This window comes from Brachypodium distachyon, chromosome 4 (genome assembly GCF_000005505.3).
Source record: "Brachypodium distachyon strain Bd21 chromosome 4, Brachypodium_distachyon_v3.0, whole genome shotgun sequence".
Lineage (NCBI taxonomy): Eukaryota > Viridiplantae > Streptophyta > Magnoliopsida > Poales > Poaceae > Brachypodium > Brachypodium distachyon.
This window is the reverse complement of record NC_016134.3, coordinates 3,855,132-3,867,336: the sequence shown is the minus strand read 5'-3', so window position 1 is coordinate 3,867,336 and position 12,205 is coordinate 3,855,132. Positions and strand designations below refer to the sequence as shown.

General features: G+C 47.5%; 1 protein-coding gene and 1 non-coding gene across 2 annotated transcripts; both read right to left on the bottom strand.

The window, feature by feature from the left end:
* Nucleotides 1–5,503: 5,503 nt before the first annotated feature.
* TRNAV-UAC lies at nt 5,504–5,577 on the bottom strand. Its single transcript has one exon. It is a non-coding gene; the product is annotated as a tRNA-Val (tRNA).
* Nucleotides 5,578–5,760: 183 nt separating this feature from the next.
* Nucleotides 5,761–11,110, bottom strand: LOC100843918 (solute carrier family 40 member 2, chloroplastic). Its single transcript, XM_003579165.4, has 14 exons — nt 10,740–11,110; nt 9,716–9,926; nt 9,497–9,560; nt 8,960–9,084; nt 8,792–8,881; nt 8,486–8,665; nt 8,223–8,297; nt 7,987–8,088; nt 7,797–7,905; nt 7,354–7,500; nt 7,174–7,280; nt 6,984–7,097; nt 6,588–6,892; nt 5,761–6,208 (listed from the first exon to the last, which is right to left on the bottom strand). Exons 1-14 carry the CDS (start codon nt 10,865–10,867, stop codon nt 6,205–6,207), a joined length of 1,761 nt encoding a protein of 586 aa, XP_003579213.1. The 5' UTR covers nt 10,868–11,110; the 3' UTR covers nt 5,761–6,204.
* Nucleotides 11,111–12,205: the final 1,095 nt, after the last annotated feature.

Sequence of the window (12,205 nt, the reverse complement as noted above, 5' to 3'; positions counted from 1 at the left end):
TCATAGTTTTTTTTCCGAGAAAACGCAAAAGCTTTGCGTCTCGATGCATATATTGAGAGAAAGAGTAATTTACAAGCCCAAGAGGGCAACACCCAAAAAAAAATACAACGCAAGACCTCTAAGAACCAGTGACCGACGAGAGTAGCGCTCCAAGCCCAGTCGCCCCAGCCCGAGCCCACAGCCTGGCGTCCGCCTTGTTGGATCCGGTCAGTGAGGCGATGCTAGGAGTCACGTTGTCGAAGACCGCCACGTTGCGATGCTTCCAAATCCACCAGACCGTGAGCATGATGATTGAAGCAGTGCCCTTCCGAGCCGAAGAAGGAGCGGTGTTGACCGTCGCGTGCCACCAATCCGCAAAAAGGACACCTACATTAGGAGGGGCAGCGGTGGATCGGATCCAAGAAAGCACCTCATGCCACAGGAAGTGGGAGAAGGGATAGTCGACCATGAGGTGATTCATGGTTTCCATCGATTGGTCGCACAGCAAGCACCGCGGGGTATGAGACAACCCGTGACGTGCCCTTCTCTCCACCGTCCAGCATCGGTCATGGCAGGCGAGCCAGATGAAAAACTTGACACGTGGCGGTGCTCAACACTTCCAGTTCAGCCTCCAAGTGTCAGAAAGAACACCCCCATGGAAGAGACTGCGGTAGCATGACTTGGAAGAATATTGTCCGTCACCCGTCCATCTCCAGCACAGGGTATCAGCCGCCTCTGAAAACTGGACCATACGCAACCGCTCCCAAATCCAAAGGTATTGCCAAAGGGCAACAGGATCAAGAATCCCCTGGATGTCGCGGATCCAACTTCTATCAGCAAGGGCCTCGCGGACAGTGCGATTTTTTTGGGTACGTCTTGGAACCAACTGAACGAGGTTTGGGGCCAGTTCTGAGATTGCACGACCATCCAACCAACGGTCAGCCCAAAACAGAGCGGAGGCGCCATCCCCGACCACCATCATGGTGGAGGCGAAAAAAACTCTTCGCTCCAAATGAGAGGACTGTAAGTCCAGTCCACGCCAAGGGCGAAGAGGGTCAGTTCGCATCCGCCACATCCAGCGTACGCGGAGACTGACGGCCAGTCAAGAGAAGTCCGGAATGCCAAGGCCACCGTAGCAAAGAGGCCTGCAAACCTTGGACCAACTGACATGGCAGTGTCCGCTACGAGCCTCAGCCCGGCCCGACCAAAGGAAGCCCCGCAAGATCTTCTCCACCCGCTTTTGTACCTTCCGATAGAGGCCCAGAACCAGGATTTGGTGCAACGGGATGGCCGACAAGACTGATTTAATTAGGGTCAGTCGACCAGACTTAGACATCATGCCGGCCTTCCAGGCCGGCAATCGGTTGGCAATCTTGTCAACGAGGGGGCCAAAAGCCTCAGCAGAAGGTTTTCGGATTCCCAGAGGGATCCCCAAGTATTTCATCGGGAAGGGAGCCATGGTACAGCCCATCGCGACGGCTGCCTCCGCGGCCACATCCTCCGTGCACCCAATGGGAGATATCGAGCATTTGGCAAAGTTGGTATGAAGCCCCGAGGCCTGTCCAAAGAAGGAGAGGAGACGACGCACTGTGAGGAGCTCCGAGCGGTCCGGGTGGCAGAAAATGATAACATCATCTGCGTACAGGGACACGCTTGTCAACAGATGGCGGGCAGCGAGTCTTCGCAAGATACCTCTCTCAGTTGCCTTGGCTAAAAGCCGGTTGAGCGTGTCAATCACCAACACAAACAACATAGGCGAGAGGGGATCTCCTTGCCGCAACCCCTTTTGATGCCAGATCGGCGGGCCCGGCTCCCCGTTCAGCAGAATGCGGGTGCTGGCGGTGGACAAGAGAATGGCAATCCATTCACGGAATCGAGGTCCCAAACCAACGTGCTGCAGCACCGCAAACAAGAGGGCCCAAGATACCGAGTCAAAAGCATGGGCTATGTCCAAATTTAACATAACTCTTTGAGACGATAGAGGAAGCGGGCCGTCTGCTGCACAAGCATGAAGTTATCATGGATGCATCGCTTCTTGACAAAGGCGCATTGGTTCTCCCCAACCAGACTGCTTAACCTAGGGGATAAACATAGTGCAAGAGACTTAGCCACAAGCTTGGCGAACGAGTGGATCAGGCTAATCGGTCGAAAATCTCTCCGGGTTGCAGAGTCAGGCTTCTTCGGGATTAGCACCAACAGTGCTTGGTTCAAACCTTGGAAGCCACGTCCATGCAACGCATGTAGCTTGCCAAAGGCCCCCATGACATCATCCTTGACTGTAGTCCAGCAAGCCTGAAAGAACTCGGCGGTGAATCCATCAGGGCCCGGTGATTTCCCCGATGGCAGGAGTCGAACAACATTCCACACTTCGGCTTCCGAGAAGGGGGCGTCCAGCTCTGCCAAATCAACCGCATCCGTGCCCAAGAACTCAAGGTTCAGAGAAAAGTTCCGGTCCTCAGCCATCCCCAGAAGGGATGAGAAATGGTTGAAGCAGCCTCCGCCATGTCTCCGTGGTCAGACAGGACCGTATCACCAACCGCGAGAGAGTTGATGGTGTTCCGCTGCCGCCGGAAGGACACGTGCTGGTAGAAGAAGGTGGTGTTGGCATCTCCCTCCTTAAGCCAGGCGACCTTCGAACGTTGGCGAGCAATGGTGCGCTCAAGGGAGGTGAGTCCAAGGTAGGCATGTTTGAGACGGGCACGCAACTCGCGCTCAGCCGTCGAAAGCCTACGAAACTCCATGGCAACGTCGAAGTGAAAAATGACCTCACGTGCTAGCATTAGCTGACGCTTGACGCATCCGACGTTCTTGTCACTCCAGCTCATCAGCCGTCGTGCAATGAGCTTAAGGCACGACACCAACCGGCTGAAAGGGTCAGGATTGTCATTGTGGTTAGCCCAGGCGTCAGCCACGACCTCAGCAAACCCATCCATCCTAAGCCAGAAGCTCTCAAAATGGAAGCGCCGACGGGTAGAAGGCCGTGGCGAACAGTCCAAAAGGAGCGGACAGTGGTCCGAAATTACCATGGAGAGACAACGCATTGAGCAATCGGGATGCAGCTCCTCCCAGTCAATCGTGCAGAAAACGCGGTCAAGTCGCACAAGGGTGGGAGCCTCACGCTCGTTAGACCACGTATAGCGACGACCATGAAGATATATCTCCTTCAGCTCGCAGTCATTAAGAAAGCGGTGAAATCGACCCATCATGCGACGATTGAGACTATTGCTCTTGTCCTCCTCCTGGTAAATTAGGTTAGTTAGAGTCCAAAGTGCCATTGTTGTTTTAAAGGTTTTCTCAAATATTTGATAGCTGATGTGACTTTTTCCCCTTATCCACATATGTCCTCATGTTTCTCTAGTGCAACAAAGAATCTTAATATGCAAATTTCACAAAAAAGTTTCTTCTTGGTTTTAATTTTTCTAGTTAACCTGTCAACTGTTATTTCTTTAGTTAAATTCTGATTGTGGATTGATCTATTAATTCCACTTCTTTTCCTCAGTTCTGATGATGTGATTAGAATCCGATCTCGCACAAGTTCCGCTATCTGCATGCAAATGAGAATTAGACAAGGTTTAGCTAACCTAGTCGCCTGAAATTGCAATGGTGGTTGTGATGGCAAGTGAAGGATACCCTGGCTCTTACAAGAAGGGGACTGCAATAAAAAATATCGACAATGCTGAGCAGATGTTATTTGCTGGCCCGAAGGATTCTTCAGGTGTGACATCGGTTGGAGGGCACTGAAACACAAGCAGATGGCTAACTGGTGATGAGGTTTTCCTGAAGTGTACCGAAATTACGGCGAACTTGTGGTGCCCAAGTAAAATAAATAAATAGATATTAGTGTACCCATGGTTCTGAAGCATAATTGTTTTGGTACAGCTCTTGTTTTGGAGCCGAAGCATGTACAAAATTGAAAACCTTTTGAGCATGGCCACTGGTTGTTAACCTTCGTGTAGTGGTCCGAAGTCACATAGAGTGCAAGACCCACATTTTCGGCGCGAGACTCAAGAATTTCTTTTGCAGCAATGCTAAAAGTTTCCTCATCATACAGAGATCGGCATCAACAAAGATCTACAACACGATTTTTTTTTTAAAAAATCACAAACAATTTGAGGTTAAAATGTTACAATTAATTAATCAGACACAAATTCCCAACATGTTTTTTTTTCAGACGAATGCTAGTGCTATATAGTATGCCTCTGTAATCGGTGTAAACGAAACCCATAAACACAACAATCTAGCGGAGGCCGGCGGCTTCGACGATGGCGAGGCAGTTGCTGGCGAGCTTGGCGAGCTCGGCGTCCTGCTTGGCCATGAGCTTGGGGAGCTCCTCGCGGTCCTCGAACCCTTGGTCGCAGGTGTCGACGTCGGTGCGGACGGTGTCGAGCATCGTCCCCGTGGTGTCCTTGTCGCCGGACGCCATGGCCTTGTCGGCGTTGTCGAGGCTGTAGGGCACGTCGTCGTACGACTCGGCGCAGTCGCGGAGCACGCCCACGGCCAGCTTCGGCGTCTTGGGGTCCGCCGCCAGCGCCAGCGCCCTCGCCTTCGCCTCCGCCGCCTTGGCCCGCACGGCGCCCATGGCCATCCGCAGCACGGCGGGTCCGTCCAGCTTCTTCCCCGCCGCCGGCGCCGGCTGCTTCGAGACGGAGGACACGCACTGGGCCGGGTCGTCCGCCTTGGCGCAGAGGGACTTGACGATGTCGCCGCCGACGGCGCCTCCCGGGGCGGCGGGCTTCGGCTTCGGCTTTGTCGCCGGGGAGGGGAGGGCGACGGGCTTGCCCCGCGGGACGCAGACGGCGGCGGAAGGCGGCGGGGCGAGCGCCGCCGCGGCGAGGAGGAGGAGGAAGGCGGCGAGATCTCGTGGCCTCATGGCGGGCGTAGCAGGGGAAGGGGGAAATGGAGATTGGGGATTTGGTGGTCGCGGGTTAATAGAGAGGCGGGTGGTTTAATTGGCGATTTTGTTTTGTTAATCGGTTGCTAAATTTGTTTGAACGGGGAGGGAGAGGAGGGGATTGGCTGGCTGCATGCATTCCCTCCCGCCAAATATGGCGGCAACGATCGTGGCCACTGGCAAGGGGGCTGCCATTTTTGGGGTGGAAAACTGGAAATAGCAAGGGCAAATTTCTGGTAGCTGCCAAATTTGTTTCTGCCATCTCGGTGCCATCTATTTATTTTTAGGACAGCAAAACCGAGTTAAAAAATGTCAAATAGGCTCTCAGCCAACTCGATCTAATCGCATCATTTTGGTTTTGTGTAACCAATTAGCATTGGAACTGCGTTTATGTGAGAGAAATTTCCCAAAAAAATAAATGGTTTTGTGATACTTTATACATACATCTACGTTGGTTTATTTTGAAATGGTTTGTGCCAGAGAAAACGTGGTTTTTTCGGTGGAATACGTTTCTACATAAGTACGGTTATATACTCGCATGCATCGCAGTTGCAACACACAGTAAACACCAACTGACCCTAAAAATACATTGTGCCGGAGGAATGAGGAAAAAAATTTCCAGCATGGTGGATTTGGTGCTGCCCAGGCTCGAACTGGGGACCTTTAGTGTGTAAGACTAACGTGATAACCGACTACACCACAGCACCACCTTGACGTTAATTAACCAGGCTCATTAACACTGTGGAGCGTTTGTTCACTGTAACCACCCCGCAGCCTCCACGAACAATGCAGGGGTACGAGGTGTATTTTTTTTTTGGCCAAATGGTCATTTCTTAGTTATATTTGTAGCCCCTTGGGCCTTGGCTCGGTGACGGAGGAATGGGCCAGGCTCAGACCAATTTCCGTTGATTTTGTTACTAGGATTGACAAGTCACGTTCGTGTCCTGCGTCAGTTACAACAAGCAATGATTTAACCGACAGTAGATGAGCTATACAACAGACAGAAAGAAGAAGAAAAAGGGGTATAGACGTTGAATCTACCAGTAACAAATGATGGGTGTCTCTGTCTCCTAACTCCTAATTGTGTGTGTTGTATTCAGTCAAAAGATGTAACGGCAGCTGTGCGCAACGTCTTCAAGATCATTGCAGGCATGCCCCCATTTTTTTTTTGGCTCCAAGAACAAGCAATCGTGTGATCTTCTGTTAGTTTTGAAGCGGCAGCACTTCTGCTGGGACGGATGTTGGCCTCGAGCACGCGTGGCAGCAAGCCAGCTAGGCGCTTCATCCCCCATGGCTCTGCTTCCACGCTGCGCTGGACTTTGGTGCTTCATCTTCTATCTGCAAGATAAGATAGGGGTGCTCTATGAAAGTGTCATTTGCAAGTAGTAGTATAGTTCTTGACGTTGAACTGCCATCTGGATCTTTTTTTTTCTTTCCTTTATTTTGCAATGTGCCATCTGTAGAGTTGGATCACAAACATTTTTAAAATGGTCACATGCCATTTTTAAGTTCATGTCTAATTACGACTAGCTAATGCAACGTGTTAAGAGGCTGTTCATAGTTAGCTGAGTGGAGAACAATTACATAAAACTCTTGTCAGGAATTTTAGACATGAGCTTACAAGCTAACTCAAGTACAGAAGTTGAATACTTGTTGAATTCCATTCCATTATCTTTAGACTTTAAGTAACGGGATAATGGCAGGAATTAGAACTTACGTTGCTTGAACCTGGAAATGAGGATCAAACATGAAGAGTTCCCTCTGTTCATCCGTTGGATTTCCGAGCCACCGACAGAACATCCACGCTGCCCAAGCAACGGATGAAACAGACAGGATAGCGAGGAAGCCGAAATGAGAGACGTCGTTTGCAATTATAGCCATCGCAAGCATGACCAACTCCGCAAGGCTTGCAATCGAAACCTCCATTCCTCCTATAAGATTTGCTTTTGAAGCAGGAACTCCTGTTTGGATGATCTGTGTCCCCACAACATCATAAGACATGTGCCCCAACCTAGACAACGCCTGCAAATTGACAAGTAGCCACAATGTTTAGTCTACCGTATTCAACTAATTCCTAATTCAAGGTAATTTATAGCTAAGATTTCATTCTTACGATGGAAGCGAGGAAGATGAGTAGATGTGTTCTCTGTGAAATGGGCCCTGCCCAATACACAGTGAGAGCAATTGATAGGAGTGAAGCTTGAAATATTAACCCAGCTGCTCCTGCCTGGCATGTATAATAGCAGTTCACATCAACTGTGAAAAATAATATACAAATGGAACCAACAACGTATAGGTCCAACCTTTAGAATCCCAACTCTTTTCACCAGGCTCGCGGAGATGAATGTTGCAACAAGGCCCATAATAGAACACAATCCACTAAAAGCACCGACGATGGATGGACTAATACCTATTAAATGTCGGTTACTAATTTGTAGACACATCTGGGAATTATAGATTTGAGCTAGGGAAAGGAAACATACCACGATGCATCAACAATGCAGTCATTATGGCACCAGGAGCTAGTGCTACGTTGAAATTTAGAAACACGGTAGCTACACTTGCAGGTAGAACAGTCTGCCGCTTGTACTCGTCCCAGCCATGCTTGATAGAACTCAGGCCATTTTGAACTGAAGGTTGGAGAGAATATTAACTCAGGCCATTTTGAACTGAAGGTTGGAGAGAATATTAGACCATCCACAAAACTCAAACTAAATAAGTGATCAATGATCTAAGCTCCTCGCTGTGATGATTCCCCATGAGATATAGGCATTATGTTGTGTTGCTAGGTTTGGTGTTGGGTTTTTCCTTTTCATTGAATACAAAGCCCTTAGGGGTCAGGCCCTTGTAAATTACTTGCTTTTCTGCTTAATGATAAGATTTGTAAAGATTTTGCATGCTCTTTAATTTTATTTTTCTTTCTCACCTATCTTGCGTACGTCCAGTAGATCAGCACAAATAGATTCGTCACTGGCGGATCTCGAGGAATCAAGTGCATGACAAGAGACGCTGTTAATTAGCTGACCCAACATAACCTAAAAAGTCCATATAGAATCTTGTGAGTATACTATATCTGTCAATTCAAGATCCAGCTTAAGAAGATGTATGCAGTATACCAGAACGGGAAAACTGCAGATCATTAGACCACAGGAAATCTTCAAACAGGTTACTGGATCATATTTGGTCAGCAGAAGGCCAAAAACTGAAGCACCAACAGTCTGCGAAATCCAAAACGTACTAATAAGATAACACGATGGACCAAACGGACAACCTTGTTGTCTGCTGAAGCCTTCATAATTTAAGAAGATGCTAGTAATAATATGCAAGCTCGATAACGTTAGTAACATCTCACCTCACAAATAAGATCAAGTCGATTAAGCATAGCATTAGCTTGAGCTAATGCAACAGGTCTGTTTGTTCCTGCTAACTTCATGGAGAAAAAGAATAGTAAGGGAGACCGTTTGTTCAAACCAACAAGATAGCAAGTGTTCCTTCTGATGAAAAGTTTTCCATTTCTAAGTCATTAACTTACTATTTCAGGAGGGGAATGTCTGATATTTCAATGAAAATAAACAAAATGATCCACCAAAGAAATACGTGAAATAGCTAGCGTACCAAAACAACCCAGTCCCTCTCCATGGAAACTCCTAGTGCCAACCCTGCAAGCCTTTCAATAGCTCCAGCTGCTACTAGTGCAATAAACCAAGGTCTGAGAAGCAAAGCTGATGTAGAACCATGGGCCACATTCTTGAGAGCATAGATGACCATTGCAACTGATATCAGCTGAGTGGCTACCTGCCAAGCAGGGTTTTGCAGGAAAGTTGCATCGATTATTTTGAATTTTGCAATGAATTATAATTATGGAATCTGTTATCTCTGCGGCCATAATCTAAGAAAAATAGAGAAGATAAAGACAAGCACCTGGACAGCATTCAATCCTGTGTACATGGGTATTCGAGGGAAATGATCCATAAGTTTGCCAACTATTGGTGCCCCGATAAATACTGAGAGCTGGATATCATAAAATAAATCAGATTAACAATCCTAAAGATCTCTCTTGAATTTAGTGCAGTGATAACTGACAGGTACCTTTGAGAAGAAACCAACAATAGCCACAGGCAATAGGCTTGGATGAAGAATCGCCAGGGCAGCAGGCCAAGCAAAATTCCAGAGTTGTTCCACAAGGTTACCAAACAAGTAGCTAGCATATAAAGCTGCATACAAGATGTTAAAGGGGTATTAAAAGTCCATCATAGATGAACCGTGGGAGGCTTTCCCTTCCATCATCTAAAATGTTACAAAAATGGAAAATCTCTAGGTGTCAGGTATGCACTGTTTGTGACATGCTAGGCCTTGTAAAGTGAAAACATTAATCAACTTCAAATTCTGAAATATTAAAATACTCCCTCCGATCCATAAAAAGTGTCGCCCACTTAGTACAAAATCTGTACTAACTTAGTACAAAATGGGCGACACTTTTTATGGATCGGAGGGAGTAGCAGATATTTTGGTTACATGAATCCATTTTCATAAAAGGGAAGTGCACTATTAACTGCATAGTTTAGCGTGTGGAGTGCTAACAGTATACAAATATAATCCAACTAGTTACAATGAAAATTCCCTCACCATATAGTCCAGCAGGGTGAGCAGGAGTGGCGGCCAATGTATGTTGCTCTCCTTCAGACAAGACCTGAATTATAGACAGACTGTCAGAAGAGGAAAAAAAATCTGTTTGGGTTTCATATCTAGCCTACCCCAACTTGCTTGGGACAAGTTGTTGTTGTCAGAAGAGAACAAAAAGAAAAACTACGACAAAAAACATAGTGGAGGAAAGAAGATCCATACCGGTAACTCTTCAAAAACAGCATGGTGGGAGGCACTGTCATGTAGAGGAAATGGGCTAGAATCTAGAACATCTCCTAGGATATGCACAACTGGAATGGAGCAGCCCTGAGGTAATGATGATGAGTGATCATCGAAAACTTCTTCCTCATTTACATTGCTAACGTCAACCTCAGCATTTGCTATGTAACACCTTCGGACAAACTTGTTTAATCTGTCCAAAAACTAACACATTTCAAGAGCAAATCTTTCGGAATTTCCAGGTAAATCTAAGCACTGAAATGAAAGAGAAGTAGCAAAAACTTCACAAGCTCAATCCAGTAACTTCACACATATCAACTTGCTAGGGCTTTACAAATTCAATTATTCTTTCTTGATGACACTATTGGATGACTGGATCCATGCATCAGCACGCATCATTATCTTTTTTTTTTTGAACCAGCATGCATGCTCAAGCGAAAACATGCTGACAACAACAACACTTGATTTAACTAATTTCCTCTTTTTCTTACAAATTCATTTGTCATTTGAACAAAACAAATCAACACATAAGGCCAATAATGTAGTTTCGCCGCTTCCTTTTTCGCCATATGGCGTGAATGCTGTAATGATGCGGTAATAAATTTACGTTGTCTGCATCTAGGATGCAGAGGCCATGGCGCAAAATCCGTTGCATTATCTAAAAAGCCTGCCTGACAACAAATCAACCAATAAAACTGAAGTAGCAACTAGCAACATCACCAGCATTTCCTAGCTTCCTATGCCAAGCGTCCAGAGAAGCAGAAATCTGCCCCAACCTCTACCTGACCACCTATCTCTTCACTACCAACAACAGACTAAGAATCCCAATGAAAGTAGCATCCTTCTAAAAAAAAATTCCCCAGCTCAAATCTGTCATGCTAAATTTCCAGCACCTCGCGGGCGGGCACCCGCGTCAGGATTCTAAAAGAAGCGAACTTCTTCTTCACACAGTAGCGCACACCAAAGAGACCCAAGGGTACGTAGCAGCAGGCCAGCGAGCAGTCACCTGAGCGCGCTGACGCAGGGGGAGGCGGGCCTCAGGCGCAGCAGCCTCGGCGCGCCGGAGAGAGACCCGCGGCAGAGAGAATCCTGAGGCGAAGATGCGATGAGGGCGGCGGCAGTAACCATCCCCATGGCTCCTCTGCGGCGGCGGCGCGACTACTCATGCATGCAGCCTCTCCAGAACCGGGAGCCGGCGGCGGGTCGGCACCGGAAGCGTGGCCTGCCGCCTGCCTCCGCCTGCTTGCCTGCCTTATCCTGATGAGGTTGAGGTGGCGGAGGAGGAGGAAGAAGCGAGGAGTGGAGAGCTACAGAAGGGGGGCGCCAAGTTGCCAACTGAGGAAGCGAGGGAGAGAGAGGGAGACAGACGGAAAGGGCGAGCGAGGGGAAGCGGATAGAGGGGGGCAGATAAAGGGATTTCTCACCGCCGTCCGATTTCGATCGGACGGGTGTGGAATTATTGTTTGTGGTTTTTGTTTTGAACTAATAAGGCCGCTTTGTGAATTGTGACCGGGAAAGCATCCTCTTGTCACCATCGCGAGACGCTAAATTTGTTTTCATTCCGCATTTTACATTTACCCAATACTTTAATTCCTCCTAGTCTGCCTATCACCTAGGTCTTCAAAGAATTTTCAAATGAACTATGTACAATTTGATTCTTCGAAGGTCTTCTTAATGCGGCCATCAAATTGTTTACAGCTGCCGCCCGCACTTGGTTGGATTGTAGTTTTCATAGTTCATGATATGCTTAAGATAATTATGTTTCCGTTCCAACTACGATGAACTCATGAAAGTATATGTGTTCCCTTTTTTCTAGTAGATACTTTGTCCCTTAATTGTTAGAAACGGGACATCTTTGGTCCCTTGATCCTTGATCATTCGGAAGAGGTATAGATTTCAACATGGAGAGGATTTGCATCTTGTTTCCCATGTGACCTAGAGAGAGAAGCGTCGGTTACTCCCCAGGCTTCTCGTGTTGGCCTCTTCTTGAAGAGAAGCGTCGGTTCTGCTCCGGATCCTAGATGGATGACACCGAGAAGAAGTAGGAGAGAACGCTGAATAGTACAAAGGAAAAGTAAAGGAGCAAGCGCACACGAGAGAATGTACAGTGGAATCAACCATATGGCAAGTCTTATGCAAAACTACCCCACATGGACACCGATCCCTCTTATGGGTGGTTGAGGGACCAAAAGTGTCGATTTTAATCGCTCAAAAATGAAATATGTAGAAAAGAATATAAGAAACTAAGGGAGTGTTTGGTTTCGTCGCTCAGGTGGGCCAGCTAGCCAGCTCCAGCTAGGCCAGCCTTGCCATCACTGCTTGTTTGATTCAACGCTTTTGACGGCAAGGGTTAATGGGTCCTCATCTGGTTACGGTGTTGTTACAACCACGGAACGGATGACGTGACGAGAGAGATTTTTGCACGATCGTGGTTTGTCGTCGAAGGCTAGCCGAATTGGCTCTCCCGCAGAA

What these genes read in the sequence shown, in the direction of transcription:
- LOC100843918 (XM_003579165.4), bottom strand. Translation starts at nt 10,867, where the DNA reads ATGGGGATGGTTACTGCCGCCGCCCTCATCGCATCTTCGCCTCAGGAT. An exon ending in CTGTTTTTGAAGAGTTACCG is followed by an intron (nt 9,561 to 9,715) that starts GTATGGATCTTC and finishes TCTATAATTCAG; the next exon opens with GTCTTGTCTGAAGGAGAGCA. An exon ending in GACTTGATCTTATTTGTGAG is followed by an intron (nt 8,089 to 8,222) that starts GTGAGATGTTAC and finishes TGGATTTCGCAG; the next exon opens with ACTGTTGGTGCTTCAGTTTT.